Here is an 18,974-nt window from a genome sequence, read left to right on the forward strand (position 1 = left end):
GGCATGGTTCTAAAGGGCTCCGGTGCGACTCGAGACATCCTTGAGCGTGAAATCGTCCATCGTGACGAAGGAAGAGGTCACCGTCGCTCGTGGCGGTAAGGTCGTTGATGAGAGGAGTCGCGAGACCAAAGAAAATAATTATTATGCGTCGTCGACGAGCGAGATATGGGAGCCGGTGGGAATCATTCATCGGCCGAGGAACATTAAGCCATTCGACAGCTCCGACGATTCCAGGCCGAACTCGAACGCCAGCTCCGATCAAGGTTACACGACCAGCAGCAATCACGTCCTTAGAGAGCGAGGCGGCGCCGCTACCACGGGATGCCCCATCTGCGAGGACAACGATCCCGAATGTGCCAGAAGATGCCTGGGAGGACTCACTGGTCTCGGAGGGAAGAAGGTTCCCGGTGTTCGGATAACTACGTCGGCGGTAAGCTAAGTCTGAATTTTAAAAGTCGAGTGATGTTTTGACAAGCACGAAAAAAAAAAAAATCTAAATTTGCGCGTTTCTTTCAAAGAAAACGCGCGGATACGTTTGCAGAAATTATCTTGTGTTGGCAGGTTTAAAAACGAACTTTAAACTTCTCGAAAAGTTTTATCTGCTCTTGATCTTGTTTTAAAATTAATACAAGACAGCCCGCTTTGCGAAATAATTAATTAATAAGTTGCGATACTTATGCTGCCTAATTTGACCTTTCGTCTATAGAAGTGATTATCCGCATTTTTATTTTTTTTTATCTTTTTTCTATCTCGCATTCGTTGCTATTGAGCAAGCATCCCGATATAGACAAAACGTGCTGAACCTTTTATATTTCCTGAGAATGAGTAAATCGCGATAGAAAACTGCTTTCTTGAAACGAGTTACCGCATAAGTAACTTGCCATATAAGCAGCTTTACCTGATAGCTATGATCACCTTTGTCATTACTTTCTCTAATCTTTTTTATTTTCTATTCCTTTTCACATAATTTTATGATAAAAAAACTTAATATATTTGTTACAAATTTTTATGCTCCGATATTCTTGAAATGCATCTGATTTTGCATTTTTAATAATTTATAACTTTCTCTTTCTCTCTCTCTCTCTCTCTCTCTCTATATATTATTCGAGAATTTTTTATTTAATTATGTATAATGTTTAATATTTCTTTCTTAAGAGAAAATAATTTTATGATCGCATGCACGTGGGCCAAAACGTCACTTTACACTAGAATAGTAACAGTCGATGCTATGAAAAGTCAATACACTCGCCTGTTATTCGAGGTACATGCGACCGAGGATGCTTTAACGATCCAAGTTGTTTCTCGCGTTCTCAAAGTGCATAGGTGACTTGATGTTGGGTAAGAAGTAGATAGGTAGTAAAAAAAAGATGAGCTAACTCATATCTCTATATTATATCCGACAGAAAGAAAACACCATAATTGTTGGATGCTCATACCTTGCGAATCGAATAAGTCGTATTGTTTATATATAAAAATGCAGAGAAGCATCAAAACATACAATATTATTTCATTCGCTTAATAGTCATCAAGCAAAAATAGTGAGCTGGTACTGATGCTGAAAAAATTTGTTTTGTCTTTTTTACAGAAAATTTGTTTTATTTCTTTCGAATTTTTAAATCAATTTCTAATTCTTTTTGGAATGTATAAAATTATTCGTAAATAAATACAATCTCAAAATCTATAAAATATAATTATTCAAATCAGAAATATAATTTTCTTTATATAGGACACCAGAAACTAATGATTTATTAAAAAATCTGAACATATAATACTATATCTATATTATTTTTTACAGTGAAATATTTATTTTATTTTGAATAATTAGTTTTTTTAAATGTATTTATTCATATATGTTAAAAAAAAAATTGTGTGCATTTGCGATCGATAGTTGTAGGTATACGATAGGTGATAATATATTGACATAATGTGATATATCTAGAAATTTCTGCTGTGCTTTATTGATCTACATAGAATCGATTTTTTTTTTCTTTAATTTTTTCTAATTATATTTTCTATATCTTTTTCATTCCCTTTTCTAATTTTATTTTTTCCTTCTTAGATTCTTATTTATTTTCTTTTGATCATATTTCTTTTAGGTAATACTTAGAATAAAAATTTTAAAATTTATTTTTTTTAAAGGATACATATAAAAAAGAAATTAAAAGAAAAAGACTCGTTTAATCTTGTATATAATTACAAGCATAATGAATGGAGCCAATTAATTGAAGATGCAAATTGTTATTTTTTATTATCTTACATCATATATGTACCTTCCTTTTACCCAATTGGTAACTAATGTCTAAACAGAAATTATTTTCCGGTTGACAGCATCACATTGTTGCAGTGATCTGCTTTACCTTTCGTAGTTCTGATATCAAGCTGCTGTAGATGGTACAGCACCGACTGTACATGGAACAGTCATCGGTTATGTCTGTTCCTGCTCTGTCTTCAACAGACAAGCTGAAAATTTATCTTCGATAAATGTTAAATACGAAAATATCCTTATCTATATTTGAAAATTTAGAAATTCTTTTCTCTCTCTCTCTCTTTCATACATACTCTATTTCTTGAAAATATTTAAGCAAAGAGCTGATGAAAAAGGAAAATATATATGAAAACTGCAATTTTTTATATAAAACATAATGTAAAATTTTATCTCTTTGATTTTTAATGTATTATTATATAAAAATTTATTGCTTTTAATTAAAACATTGCGCAGGCTGTTATGCGCATATAAAACATTTTAATATATTAATATTTAATATTTTAAACATGTTTGTTTCACTTTACGATTGTACGCCCGTATGTGTACACACACATATATATATTTTAGTGCATCACATCTCATTATTGATTCTTTCAACACGTTGTCTTCACTAGGCAGGCGTATCAGCGAAAACTACACGCAACAATATGACAGTTTCAAATTTCAAACTGTCAGAAACATAACAGTGGCTGAAACGTGATCAGCCTACTCGGCATGACCTTATATAGGATTTTTGTCTACCTTTGCGGACCGTGCAATGCACCCGTTCCGACAACTTGACATTCCTTGCATTTTCTTTGAAATACGTGTCCATGATCCTATTGCATAAACAGAGATATTGATATTTATCCACCGCTTATTGGTCTTCCTAAACATAATTGCGCACATTCCTAGCACACATTGCTTCTTATTCTACGTATTTCAAAACATAGATACAAAGCAGCCTGTAAGAAGAGTTTGTTATCTTTTAACTTTTATTAAATAAAATATGCTTTGGAATTATGAATAATAGCTTCGATATTTCATGTGATGAAAGGAAATTATAATAGGAATAAGATAACACACATTGACTGTGAATATCGTTGACAAATTTAAAAAAAAAATCGTACATGTTTCAAGTAATGGATTCGCACAACGGGTTTGGAATGGATAAGCGGATGTATCGCTTGTTACGTGACAAACTGGACCGGGCTGTTACACGATGATCTTTATAGACACACGCATCTGTGGTCAAGCGAATAGAAAATTATCTCGTTCGTTGGGCTTACAACGTTGATTACCGGTGGATTTTCGCGTACGTATCTCAACAACCGGTGCAATGGCGTCAACGAATCGCCGGGATACTAGCCTCTGTGCGAGAAATGGGAATGAGAAAAGCGATCGATAAATCCAATTAAATTTTGTTACGCCGCCATCGGTAGTAGCGGCAACATCAACGACACGATAGCCGGTGGTCATGACGGCCTGACATACGCCAAATTGCATTTTATGCGCGAACGTCGATCTCGAGCTCGCAAGATCATCTTTTGGTCGTAGAGAAATGCGGCTGAAGGCAACACTTGCATCATTGACGAATCCGTCACACCTGTTAGTTTTACGCGCGCTGAATTTCTATTTATAAATAAGTTTTTTTTTTATATACATATACATTATATGTTCAATATATATTTTACGAGATTAAAATCATTTCATTTATTTGCACGCATCAAATGTGTGTATATAAATTTTTTTTCAATAATGATGGTCTTAGTTAAGTAAAAATTTGAATTGAGAATGCAATTTTGCGATTTGTTTTGAATGTTGTGTCAAACATATGATCGGTAAAGACGGTATATATTGAATAAATTATTTGCAAATATCTATACGTCATCATCGGCAAGCAATACATAATTATTTTATTATTAAATTATCTATTAGCGAAAGAATTTTGTGGCGTGGTTTAAATGACTATATGTGGACTGTGTCCATTGTAATTGAATTTGAAATGGCATTTTCATTATTAATCTTTTTCCCATTCGCCTTCATCGATATTCATGATTATTCTGGTAGTGCTTGAATTAGATTTGAATCATCAGAGTGTTGGCAATGCGATAATATAATTTTGATAATAAATACATAATTACATAAAATACATAATTCTATTGTGTCGTAGGAATTTACATATCTGTATAACATTTCATATGTTTGCAAATGAGTTTCATAATTGCATTGCAAAGCGTATAAAAATATAAATAACGAATTCGTCATTTTAACTTTATGAAGCCGCATGATGGCTACTTTTTGCAGGCTTTTTCCCCTTGATCGATATCACTCGTGCGTTTCTTAAACCAAATAAATCGACGTTGAGTTCATCTTGACCGCGGACATCTTGCACGGTTGTCTATAACCACCATCGGTGTCTGTCTGCTAGCCGTTTCTCTCCGCACATTTTGACCACCCGGATTCCGTTTCTCTCGGCCTATTAATACGCGTTTCCGCGTCCAGTGCGTCTGGGAGCGACCAGAAACGCTAGCCAAAAACTAGAGACCAGTGGCTGTCCGTGTCTCGTACAAGGTGGAATTTCCATCTCGCTTCTTCAACCTCGCGTTTTCCTCGCGAATTCAGTGACGGTGATCGACTGGCTTTGATCGAAGCGAGATACGAAGGAAGCCCTCCCATTCGTCTCGCTGCCAAGTGAACTTTCAAATGTCGAGAGTGAGAGAGAGCTTTTCTCTTCGATGTCACCGACGATTCCTCGAGATGGATGCCCGAGAACGACTTCATCGTTGAAAACGAGTCGCGGTATCGTTGGTGCGAAACGACGCAAGACGAGTCGTTGCGATTGAATCAGTTTTAATCTTCAATTGACAAACGGTTTCATTCGATTGATCTCAATGTGTCAATTCTTTATTCACTCGAGTAACAAGAGATATTCTATTAAAGATGATTTCATAATTTTTTAAAGATTTTTATGTTTAAATGATATTTAAGCGGTTTCTTTATTTACTAAAACGCATAGTTAAAAGTTTTAGTTTTTTTTTTTTTTCATTTTTGTATTGCATCACATTGTTTGTGCAATTGGTTTGATCAAAAAAATTGTGAAAAAAATTTTGAGGTACGTGCTCTAATGTTTATCTAAAACAATTGTGAAAAAAAATTTGAGGTACGTGCTCTAATGTTTATCTAACAACCTGATATTTACAATTTATATAAGTTAAATAGTAATGAAAAATTATATACACTTTTTTCTTGGGAGCTAAGATTGAAGCAAGTTTATGTGTAATATTCAATTTTGCAAAATTGAGATGTTTACGAAATATCTCATAAACTTTAATAATGATTGCTTTATTAAAATTAATGCAAACATAGTTGCACCGATAGAGAAAAGATTTAAAATTTTGTAATTATAGAAGGCGATCGTGTAAAGAGATTCATCTTTTTCATAATATCAACCAAAAAAAAAAATAAAAAAATAAAAATCAAATTTCGCAGAAAGAGTAGCGAAACAAGCATTTGAACAAAATCGCTTGTTTCGCGATTTCGTAAATGTCCGAGTGTATCCTGCGTTAGGAATTGCGTTCGATAGGCAACCACCATAAATCTTCCCTGGGAGAACTCGACGAGAGCCATCTTGTTTCTTCCTCCGTGGCGTCTTCTCCGCTTTTCCCTCTACCCATCCCTCCTCTCCGCTTGCAACTCTACTCGTGTTGCCTCGTCGAACGCTTTTCCAGCAAATAGCTGCATCGGGCCAGATTTATCGATATACCCTTACAACGGGCATTCGGGTTCTTATTTACTCAGAGCGAATGCTTCTCCTCGACAAAGGAAATATTCGAGGCTAAGACGATCGAACGATCGAAATTAATACGACGTATCGTCCTGTGAACTTTTGAGAAAATCAACATGGAGAAAGGACAGTGCGTTCAGGATACTTTACCTACGATGTACGGAATTATGATAGCATTTCTTACATGTTTGGTTGGCTATGCATTATGGGTGAGTTTATTTATATTTAATAATTATTTCTTTTTTACGTTATTAATAAAGTAAAATAGTTTATTTATTTATTTTTATATCTATTTATTTTTTATATATTTATTTTTATTTATTTATAAATTAATAAAGTGAAATAGTTTATCTATTTATTTTTGTTTTATAAAATATTAATAAATTTATTGTTAGTCTAGATATTTATTGAAATAAAAGATTTTTATAAAAGATTTTATTAAAATAAAAGCTTTCATTTTTAAAAAAATTATGTATATATACATATATGTATATAATTTTTGTAATATAAATGTTACTCTAAGAGTATATATCACTAGAAAAATGTAAGAAACGTTAATATGCAAGTTTATCTCTTCAAACCATTTAGCATTTTTGCGAAGAAAAGACTCGTGATATTTCCAGCAGAAAAATGCTAATCCCCTCGAGGCAATAAATCCTGAGTAATCAACTTATTTTCAAAAGAGCAAGAGCGCAGTGTCCTTTTTTTTTTTTAAAAGAAATGTTTTTTCCCACCTTCACGATGACGAACAAATTTATTCGCGTAATTAAGCAAGCTTAGCAACGTACTGTGCACAGATAAGGCACGACATCGTCAGAAGATGCTATCGCACGTAATCAAAGATAAACGATTCGACTATGTACGTTCGTGAACGATGCACGTTGACTCGGAAATTATTTCCGCGTTTGAAGGCAAAGCGAACAGTTCTCTGTTTCCGCTTATATTAGGATAGAAGCAAGAGCGGTGCGCGAACAGGTAGTTGTCGTGGCACTCGATATCGCCGGCATTGTTTGCCGTAATCGCCGCTCGTAGGACGAACTATAATCCGCAGACTCGCATACATTTCGCGTAGGTCGAATGCCTGCTCGAGGACGCGCCGACTGCTAAATTATGGTCGCGTAATTAAGATGCGAGCCAATTGTTTCATACGGGTTAGTCCGAGCGAAGGTAGACGACGAGCTTAACTTACCTCGTAATATGGACGCCGGAATATTACCTCGATTCTCGTATCTCCGCTATTCACGATTGTTTAGTTCGATGTCGCAGACAAAATTTCACATGATGGCTCCGATAAGATGACTATGATCTGTTGAATTAAAGGATTAAAAAGTTTAGAGGGAAATGTTTTTTTAAAACTACAAAAAAATATAATTGGGAAACAGATATTATCTTTCGCCAAACAAACATATCACATTCGGCATTATTTCTCTCTCAAACGTATTTGTTAAAATAATTAAAATTTATTAAATTATTAAATTTAATAATACAACTAACAATTCAAAGTTATGTGATTTTAAACGAAAATATATCACTATATATTGCTGCGTGGAAGAAATTATTGATAAAAATATCTTGTTTCATATTTATATCGCAGTACATATCACGTGTTTGTATAAATGGCTTGTATAAATTACGTGTGTGTAGAGAAATTAATTTCTATCGTCATTTTTTAATCTTCATGATGTAACATTTAGCTTTGTCATTATAATGTAACATTTAGGATAGAGCCTAACCGTCAGTGTAATATGTTGATTGTTACCATAATGACGTAATGATGCGATATTATGCGTGCGTTATAGGAATCGATCGTTTGTCTGATGTAATTACAGACCGAAGCATTATCAGACGCACACGCAAGATATGATTATTATCGCCGCAGGTGCTCGCACGGACAAACGTACAAAGCATCCCGATAATAGCTGGTCTACAACAATAGATACAGACGCAGGATGTAGATACAAGTGTAAGCATGCAAATGTAGACGGTTTCTTTCAAAGATTTAATTGTGAATTTAACTCCTTTTTTCTGCATTGTATTTTTCATCAAAATTACAGTGCCGTTATTTCATTCATATTTACATTTAATTCACAATTCACACTTAACGTTCAATATTATTGTGTAATTAATTTTTCTGTCTACAGGAAATAAAAAGAAAAACAACTATTTTTTATTGTTTGATTAATCAGATTATTTTTGTTAACAATGACGTTATTAATAGTGTGTATCATGATACATAGCTCACTGATTGACTAATACAACATTACTCTGTCAGTCAACAATTCAGCCGCAATGAGATTTGCGCCCTGTCTCTATTATAGACCATAATACGACGAGAATAACAGAATGTTGTCGGCGAATACGATGTTTGTTTTTCTGAAGCGGTTTGCTGCGTCGCGGGCAAATGAGAAACGATCGTTTGCGGTGCAATTATCGCGTTAAAACGCAAAAGCGAGTGATTAATGTCGAGTACAAGTCTTCATCATTTACCTGCGTATATGGGTTTAGTTAATAAGCATGTCTTTGAAAAAGAGATGAGACGTAATTGCATTTCCAATTGTACAAGACGAGCGAGAATGTGAGGCGAGTGTGTTTTGCTTGTGCTTACTTTGATATTATATCATTTATGATTACGATGTGTATGTAGGAACGCAGTTTAATGTATGTACAACGTAAACGCGTGCGCGCAAATAGACCCGTGCACTTATATGACGTTGGATATTATCTATCTTGAGAATATCTATTTTGAGATGTTATCCAACAGAGAAATGGCGTTTGAAATATTCATTTTTATGCTTTTTCTTTATTTTTATCGCGCATTTTTATTCTGTATTTTATTCTGTAAACGACTACTTAATAAGCCGTGTTGTCGGGAACACATGATTTATCGTTTTCTGATTTAACGTATAGGAGTGAATATAATATAGTGAGATATGATAGGTCAGATTTATTCTCTGATGAATTTTTCGTACATTTTTCATTTTGTACAATATTTGGTCGATCTGTTGAGAAGAGATCCTTCTATTTCGCGATTGAACGCTTTCTGGTACTTCTCTGGACTGTAAATAGAATACTCGTAGAAGGACTTTACATAATCGCGATCTCTACTTATACATATATAAGTCTTCTGGTGTTTTTAAAGCTCTTGAAATGTATTTCAGATATTCACTTGTTGAAAATATCTTTTATAATCGCAATTTAAAATACTACATTTTTTTTTTCTCTTATCACTTAAATTGTATTATTAGCGATATATAATAATTATCACCAAAAAAACTGCAGCTGCTAATTTTTTTACGCGTCATTATCACAATATTTTGTGCATGGCACATTTATTATTTGTCATTTAGTATTTTATTATTATTTTTATTGCATATAGCAAGTATAGTTCGCGTTTATACATCTGATATTATTTTGCGAATATTTTTGTTGCGCGTGCTTGAATTCGTAAGTTAATCGAAGTTGGTTTAGACGCAATTGGCGAGGGGCAACATAAAATGCGACGGATCACCGACATTTCGATATCGAAAACATATTTTAGGAGGAGCTGTTACGTAAAATGCGGTCTCGCAATCCTCTCTTTACGATCGAACTTTAACGGTGAGAGAAGATTTATTTATTCTCTGTGGCGTGGCATAAAGCGATGATGCTTTCCACCGACGCTCCATTTCATTCTTTCTCCGCGCTCCGTGGCAACAATCCGCCCCGAATAATCTGCTCTGTTTTCTTTCAATCTTTTCTATTTGCCTGACGAATTCCTTTCTCGCGAATTTTTTGCGTCAACGATAAGCTGCGAGTTTTCTCACCTGCTTGCGGCATTATGATTTAGAATCTTTATTAGTTGTGCAGCACGGATATTTTCAGTACATGATAAATTTTGTGCGCTTTATCTCAGGGCAATAAAAAATTGCGAATCTTTGGTATGCATGATTATTTTAATTTATTTTAATTTAATTAAAAAATTTTAATATCAAATTCGGGAAGCCAGTATGCTCTTTTGTATTAAGGTTTGTCAATTTATCGAAAATATTATTATAATGTTAATTATGCTTACTTTCAGTTTGAATGAATGCTTGAATAGGAAATCTATTAAAGTTTTAAAATTTTTTTTCTTAAATTTGAAGAATAATTTCTTTTTTCACGCGTTGTTTCGTGATCACAATTTCTCGACGTTAAACGAAATTAAATTTTCTTAGTTTTGATTCAATTATATATTCCCTTTCTTGTGCTGCATCAATCAATGAAGATTCACAAACATCCGTTAGTTACGACCGAATCGTAATAAAAAGGGCTTCAGTGTAATTTTAATCGAGGAGCATTCAGGCGACATCAAAAACTTTTTGCGAGAAGACTGAGAGTTTCCCAGAATCGTCGATTGCCCTTTCGTTCTTGTCGTCTTGTCTTGTGCATAGACCGTTTCTCTCCTACTGTTTTTCCTTTATAGTCTTTGTGTTATTCTCTTAAACGTTATTCTCTTTAGCCTGCACGAACAATTAAGCAATTTACGTGTCGAGATAATGACTCTGCATGAATTCAATTCTTTAACATAGTCAGGCCAACTTTTATTATTATTTTATTTAAATTTATTTCTTTTGAACAAGACTTGATACTTAGATTAGATACACGTGCATTAATATTGACACAAATTATTAATTATAATAATAATATTAATTTTTAGCTAACCAGACAGAATTGACTTCTGTACATTTTAATTTTAATTAAAAAAAAGATAAATAATTGGAATTATATTATCATATTTTTGCGGTAATCATTATCTTGTATTATGTTAGTTTGGACATTTTAAGATATTGATTTTTGCACTAAAAAATATATAATTGATAATTTTCCGTCTCAGAACCTGTAATGTTACTTAACCGCGTAGTCGATCCCTTTTGTTAGTTCACGTAAAAGCTCAGCCGTCACGCGTTTGCTTATTCGTAGCAGCAAATTTGTACCTTTGAATAAAAGATGAATTGGGCTAACATTTTATACAATGTATGAAGATTGTAACTGTTAATTCAATGTCTGTGAATTTATTCTCGTTATGATCTCCAACGTTATATTTTCTCCCTTCAAGTGAATATATCTTTTTGTTTCAAAAAAATGATTACTTTTAATTTTATTTGACTTTTGAGATTTTTAGTTTGTTTTTTATTATAAAAATCTTTGGAAATTATTTATGGAATTGAGAAATTTTATAGCAACAATATTTTTAACAATACAAAGGCAAATGAAAATCAATAGAAATAAAATCATGTCTCAACCATCATATATATTTGTACAAACATTCGCTGATGCTTTTGTAAAGAAATATATGCAACAAGATGTGTATTAAATATTAAGAAATAAAAGGAAATAGTATTTTGTAGAGCTATATAGGATTTGTACAAATATTTGCGCGGTCATACATGATGAAAAACTTAAGGGCGCGTTTTTAATGTTGCGAACGAATTTATTGCCATGTCTGAGGATTTCTTTTTCAAGAACGACGCTTTTCTCAGGCTTACTCTTAGTAGAACGTCGTTTTATTTTCTGCGCATTTTTCCTCAACAACTTTTATATTACCTCGTTGCAACGAGTTGTATGACGAAGAAACATATGTAGGACCGCAAAAGGAAGAGTAGACGATAGATGTCATCGGACAAACATACCAGTTTGTACAATTAATATAGGTACATAAAGTATAATTACATGGTTACGTGCAAAATGCTTAATTAGGTATCATGAAATATCGAGATATTACATTATCACGAGATGTCAACATGTTTCGTTAATAGAGCAAACAAAACAATTGTGTATTGTCCAAGTGTATATTGATTTATTGTTATATTTAGGAATTCTCATTATTGGACTTGTCACTATTTCGTCAAGAAATTTAACTAAATATAAAATGTCATAATTTCAATTGATTGATATAATTTTAATAGAATCTTATATAGCTTTTCTATTATTTTTTATATCAATAAGAAATTGAGAATATTTTTGTATTATTTTATCAAGGGAAGTTTATCCGACATCGTTTCTGTGTTTTGTGTATAATATTATCATATTATTAGTAATAAATCAACTATTTACTTGGCTTTCATAATAGAAATTATGAAAGATTGTTATAAGTACGATTATTAAAATGAGTTTTATGATTTTGTGTCGTACATATTTTTAATGTACCTAATAACAAATTACTTAACGATGTTGAGATATACCTGAGAAGCACGTTGAATGACAAAAATATTGCATTTGTTTATTTTTTTAATTATCTGCGTTTTGACCAAATACTCGACATAAAAACATAAGGAAAAAAAATTAATATTATTAGTCTGTAGAAATGAGATTTAATTGAATGGCATTTAAAATGTAATTTTCATTAAAGATTAAATAATTATTATTATCTGATGAGATATTATTTATCAACTTAATATGAAGGAATATATCTGATTTAAGGAATATTATTTAAAATTTCTAGATGATTATTATTTAACGATAAATTTTTATATAGTTACTCAATTTTAATATAATAAAAATAAGATAAAGTAAAAGTAAATTAATGAAAAAAGTTTTTTTTTTTAGATACGGAATGGAACATATGGAATTTGTATACGACAAGATATTGTTAGCAGCTACATATTCTGTTCAATATACGACTGCAAAGCTTGAGTTAAAAATTTTAGATTTCTTAGAAGCAAGCGATTGTTAAGATCAATACATGGTCTATAATTGTTCCAATTGAGCTTCAGATATCGAGAAGGATAAAAATTGTTTGTTGGAATTTTTTCGTACAAAGTCCCAATTAATTCCTTATTATTGTCAATCATTAATTGCTGCGTTGAGTCCGCTTGCGAATTCTGATGACTTGGGTTAGCTAATGATTGATGATGGGAAGATCCTTTGATTTGGCTCGGTCTTGAACCCGGTTTCACGGACAAGGATTTAGCTCCATATGTTCGATGCATCAAGGTATCATCGAGGAATTCCTTCGCAAGTGAGGTGACACTCGTGCCTGATCGACCAACCAAATCGTGCCCTCTGTCTTTCTTGCCTTTGGTATGCTCCTTATTTTTCTGGTGCAGCGGTCGAAATTTATTCTCTAGAAATTCCGTAGGAGGCGACAAAATGCTCATACCCCATCTACTAGACGATCTTCCATGATTTAGCGGTCTCCCTGTCATGTTCTTCTCCCCCGCATCATCCCTCTTCTCCTTGCTCTTCCGCGTCAATGGTTTCGTCGTTACGATCTTCTCATCATGCCTCTTACTGCCCTTGCTGCTTTTCTCTTTATCATTTCGAGAGAAATTGGGTTGTCCGGGATATTCCTTCACACGAGCTTTTTCAGAATTACTCTTAGAATTTAAATTTTCATCGCTGTTTGAAGATTTCTTGATATTTCTACGCGTATTATCAGAACTATGGTCAGTTTTCGATTCTTGTGAGATCGATTCTTGTGAGATCGATTCTTCAGAATGCGAATTTATTTCGGAGATGAGCGAGCGATCCTCCTCAAGTTCGCTTCTCGCGTTATTCGCTACAGTTGTAGTATCTGAGTCAGTTAGAACTTCTATTATTTCAGATATTTCGTAGTCCTTATATCGTGAATGGTAAGGCATAACGTGCCTCCTTTGAATAATTTCTGTAGACGGATTCTCTATGTTCCCTGGATCGATTCTATTTGATCCATCGATATTTGTACGGGTAGATTGTAACAAGGACGAATCGTGGAGATCTTTCGCGCTTGCATTGTCTTGACTGATTGAAGATTGTGCGAGTGTCATCAGAATAGTAGGATGAAGCTGCTGTAATAAGAATAATTATGTATTGTATATAACATTTTTTTGTGAGTTCAAGACTTACATATCTCACTCTTGTTTTTTATCTTTTTATAAAGAGTATCGTTTTTATAATTTTATATCTGTAAAAAATTTTTAGAATGATGATTTAAATTATGAGAAGAATTTTTGCAAAGCTAGTTTTACATAGAAGAGATTTACGAAATATATGTTATAAATAAATTTTGAAAATATATCGATTAACACTAATTATTTTATTCATTGATTAGTAGCTTTATTTTTTTAAATTATCTTTTCTAATATTCTAATAATTTAAATTTATATATAATTCTGCTTTCTTCATGTTTTTAGTCTATTCCGCGCTTTTCTTCCCTAAAAAAACATTGGCATCTAAAATATATAAAAATTACTAATAATATAAACACTACACACATTATAAAAATTTGTAATATATGATATTATAGCGTCATGTGTGATACAAGAGAGAAAGAGAGAGAAAGAGAGAGAGAAGTATATCAAAGAACAATTTGTCTTTGTAGTTTTCTTGGATACTCTATATCAAAGTATAATAGCGCTAAAAGTACATGTACATTAACGTAATGTTATCTCTATAAAAAGAGCAATTTCCTTATGTTCTCACCGTGATCGATTCATCGTCCGTAAGTTTGTTCGCTCTCGTAGTTTCTTCGACATTGTCGAGGGCGAGTTTTTCGTTCTCGTTTCTTTTGTATGGTACCCATTTTTCTCTCTTCCGTCGGCTTATCTCTTGCATTTTCTTTATCCATGGATCCGCTATCCTTTGTTCCGGATTCTCGGGTTTTGTAAATTCCATCTCTGCTTTTTTCTCCGTCGATTCTTTCCTGTTAGAGAATAACCGGGTCTGTTTTAATATTATTTGCAATAATCGATTATTTCATATAAGTTGTCCTGCTTAAAAATTTATTTATTCATAATTATTGTATTATTTATCGCTATAAGCATATAGTGTCTTTTTCCTTTTGATAATTTTCATAAAAAATGATTTCTTGAACAGTTTTATGATTTATCGGAGAGAGAAAGAGAGATTATATTTTTTATATTATTATGTATTTTTTTTTTTTAATCTAAACGCAAGTTCTTTTAACAGAACAGGAATTAAAACGAGAATTTTAATCAATATTCTGTGTATTGGATGAATGCAGTTACTGACTGCGGTTTACCGGAATACCTCAGGCCATAATGCTCGGGCGGTTTCCAGTTGTAATTCGGTAACCACTGAATGTTGTTTCTCTGCTTTGAAACCGCGAGGTTCTTCTCGAGCTGTCTCAAGTCAGTATAATCTGCAAACAAGACAGTTGCTGTATACTTGGCCCTAAAGGCGAGGGTTAATCACCACACTTGGTTACACTTCGAACATATAATACGAAGTAAATTGGACCAAGAAGAGCTAGGCATCCTTGTCAAAGAGCCGCTTAATTTCTCTTGCTATTTGTCTCTTGGCTTCTTCGTCAAACTTGAAGACATGTTAATTTTGTGCCAAAGTAACTATGCACATGGTTATTTAACTTTAATCACGTCATTAACAAACACACAAACATTAACTTATCATAGTAATTATATTTTCAATTTACAATTTGAATACTCATTTATTATCTATGACAATTATCTTTTATTTATGTTGCTAAATCTTTATCATCGTTCATTATTTATTCTTTTCAATTTACTTTGTTTATTTTTTTGCTATTTTAACTTTTAAAAAAATGTGGATGCATTTTAATATTTCTCGATTTAATTTGGAAATCTCATTTATTAAATACGACGCTAATATAAAAAGATTGTTTGCGCAGCAAAGCGTGAAGGCGACAAATGCGGGAGGGAGAATGAAATTCACGTAACATGTGCTAGCTCGTAAACGTACAACGTGTCGCTTCGACGGCATATAGTCAGGTCGGAGCTACACGCTCTCCGCCACAATCGGAGCACAGTTTAACGATATTTAATTGCCAGCGAGGCACGGATGGTAATTGAAAAGATAAAAGCGTAGTAAAGCGGGAAACGTCGTTGTTCCCCCTTCCCCATGTAGAGTCCATTTGCTGGTATTTACTTTTGATTCGTCAACTGCGCCCGACACCCGCGTATACACGCGCATACACGGGATACATGTATGTATATCATTCCTACGGTCATTTTTCGTCGTATTTTATTTTGTTTATTTTGTTTTGCGGCAAAACTCCAGCTATCACTTTGATGTTACAAAAATATTTATTCTTGAGTAGTTGATTTTTAGCTAGAATTAATTCTATATTAAAAAAAAAAGAAAAAAATAGAGTCTAACTCAAAGGATTTGTGTTTTTGTTTAAAACAAAATGACATCGTTTTAGGCTGTACTATTATGTTAATTTTTCCACTTATTACTATTATTTTTCCAATAATTTGTTAATTATATATTTTTACATATTATAACTTTTATTTTATTACTTATGTTATATACTTGTATGTATATTATTATAACTTTATTACTTTTTCCAAGAGACTCTAATTATTACCGATAATTATGTAAAATTACTGATAAAGGTGATTATTTAAAAATTAAATTTATTAACCATTTGTATTGATAATTATATGTAATTATGTGTAATTAATTATACATAATAACCAGTTAATCAAACTTACAATGACATAAATATATATATATATATATATATATATATATATATATATATATATGAAAATATGGTTATACGCAAATTTTATAAAAGCATTGAAAAATACAATTCAACTGTAAACGAGAGAATTGCGCAAGGTAGTGTAAAAAATATAATTTATGGATATATCGCCCCAAAATATTTCCAGGACAAAGTGAAGAGCGCTAAAAAGATTTATGGCACTAATAAAACGCACGCTAGTACGAAACTCGTGCGATTTCGGCGTAAATTAAGAATGGAAAGGAAATTATATAATCCGCATTAACTCACCAATGGGGGTAGCACTTTTAGCAGAATTTAATTTATTTCCTGACACATACCGGACACTCCAGTACTGACGATAGAATTAGATTTTCGGTGCGCCAGCTTTTGTTGAGGGAAAAAGCAACTTTACCCTTTGACGCTCGACTACGACACGGAGTAAACTGTAATCTACAAAGTTAGCACCGTATTTTGAGCGGATCGATATAACGAGCCGAAAGTATCCGACAGCTTTTATCGGTGCACGGAGATTGCATTCAGCCACGACTTTTATGCGAAATGCACCGCGACTTTGGCCGGGCGCGCGTTGGTTACGATCGCGATACAATTCGCGCCGGAAATAGAAAATCGATGCCGTCCATTTCGAGCGGATTTAAGTTTATCTGCGACGTTGACGTCACAGAGCTTAAGTTTAATTGTCAGAAAAGATCTTTGCTGGAAGCCAGTGAATGTCAAATAAGTAAATGAATTTTCTTTATCGTATGACGGAACTGTCAAATAATAGTTAATATCGAAATGATGACTATGATGACTTTATTTATATGCCCTATATTCAATATTAAACATAGTCATTCAGTTAATTAATTTATTGAACATGGCTATTCTGATTTTTATTTGTTCTTTTTATGAATATCTACAGTCTACCAATTATAGGCTATCGATTAATTTAGTCTCGGCTTAATGAAAATTGGATAATTAGATATCTTCTCTTTTCATCACCGTTTAATAGTTATATATCATATATAATATCATATTTAAATATTTTTTATATCTGGTTATTATAATCGAAATTTTATTAAAACAAAAATTTACTTGAAATTAAATGAAAGATAAAATGTTTTTGCATCTCTCTTTCTCTCTCTCTCTCTTTCTCTGTATATGTATGTCATATGTGATAAAATTTTATATTTCTGCACATGTTAACAGTAAATAAATGAAACGTGAACAAATCATAATGATTGATTTATAATGAGATTTTGTAATGATCAAATCTGTAATTAACGTTGAAGAAATTAAAATAGAGAAAGGAAATCAGCATGCGCAAGCATTCAGAGAGACAGAGAGAGAGATCGTAAACTTCGAAGATATATTTAGCTCACGGAACATTTGTGCTACGGTGTCCGAGAGAATGGAATAAAGCGCAAACACACGTTTATACAATTTATCGTATACAGACAGCACGCTTTCTGATAGTTTCTCGTATCTCTGACAAATAATCTGATCAAGATGTCAGAATGAAAATGGCAATTTCTGATGTGATTTAAATATAAGAAGATAAAAATATTATCACGACTGCATAATCAACGCACTGAATATTATCAGCCATATCGGATGTAATTCGTCTTGATAACAATGGCGTGAAAAGATATGGAAAAAAGATCATCGATAATATTATCGTGGAGGCGAGAAAAGCGCGCTGTCCTTTTTCCGATCTTTTGCCTCTGTAATCACGACGCGATCCCTGGTCGATCCGTCGAAGCGGATAGAGATAAGAATTTTGTGTTACGCCAGTTACATGACTTGAATCGATTCTTATTTTTCTTCTTTGGCTTGTCGTTACGTCTAACTGTTACGTCGTAAATCACAGCGTAACGATATAGCTACGATCGTATTCCTTTTACCGGTTTTTTTCCATCTACACGACTACGATAACTTTAATTGCGCGATAATATAATTTTATTTTATAAAATCTATGTGTGCAGATTTATCTCGATTAATGGTAACTAAAAATTTCATCAAAGTAAGATTATAATATTGGGGGGAATGTTATAAAATAATTTGTATGACGTTTCAAAATAATTTTTTCTGTAAAAAATTACGGAATTTGAAAAAATTTAGTAATTGTTTAAAAAATTATGCGATTAATAAATTTGTCTTTTATTTTTAATGTGTCAAACATGATATCTTACACTTTCCAGAAAACATTGCAGCAACATTGTGACAATATTCTATATTATTAATATTGATAAATTAAACACGCGCGGTCATATAGTTTTTTTGCTCTTTTTAGAAAACAAAATAGTACTTTTTTGTTATATCATATTTTGTTAAATCATATTTAACACAGTAAGATAAAATGAAAAATTATATAAAGGATTTTTGATGCTTACCGTCCGAATTCTCTTGAGCTTGAACGAGAGGTGATAGGAGACAGAATACAAATACCATAGGCATGAACAGGTGGTTTCTATGGCTGATGGCCATTTTGTCCGGCAACA

General features: G+C 32.6%; 2 protein-coding genes across 2 annotated transcripts in view; one reads left to right on the forward strand and one right to left on the reverse strand.

Annotated features, from left to right (window-relative positions):
* LOC126857157 (uncharacterized) overlaps positions 1–18,974 on the forward strand; it is a 244,949-nt gene that overhangs the window by 67,009 nt on the left and 158,966 nt on the right. The gene's annotated exons all lie outside the window — the stretch shown is intronic.
* Positions 12,647–18,944, reverse strand: LOC126857259 (uncharacterized). Its single transcript, XM_050606497.1, has 4 exons — positions 18,867–18,944; positions 15,018–15,129; positions 14,451–14,670; positions 12,647–13,816 (listed from the first exon to the last, which is right to left on the reverse strand). The coding sequence occupies exons 1-4, from the start codon at positions 18,928–18,930 to the stop codon at positions 12,647–12,649; spliced, it is 1,566 nt and encodes a 521-aa protein (XP_050462454.1). The 5' UTR covers positions 18,931–18,944.

This window comes from Cataglyphis hispanica, chromosome 2 (assembly GCF_021464435.1).
Source record: "Cataglyphis hispanica isolate Lineage 1 chromosome 2, ULB_Chis1_1.0, whole genome shotgun sequence".
NCBI classification, from domain to species: domain Eukaryota; kingdom Metazoa; phylum Arthropoda; class Insecta; order Hymenoptera; family Formicidae; genus Cataglyphis; species Cataglyphis hispanica.

Coding starts and splice junctions, on each gene's coding strand:
- LOC126857259 (XM_050606497.1), bottom strand. CDS start 18,930: ATGCCTATGGTATTTGTATTCTGTCTCCTATCACCTCTCGTTCAAGCT. Junction 15,130..18,866: donor AGCTCAAGAGAATTCGGACG/GTAAGCATCAAA, acceptor TCTTGTTTGCAG/ATTATACTGACTTGAGACAG. Junction 13,817..14,450: donor CGGACGATGAATCGATCACG/GTGAGAACATAA, acceptor TTCTTATTACAG/CAGCTTCATCCTACTATTCT.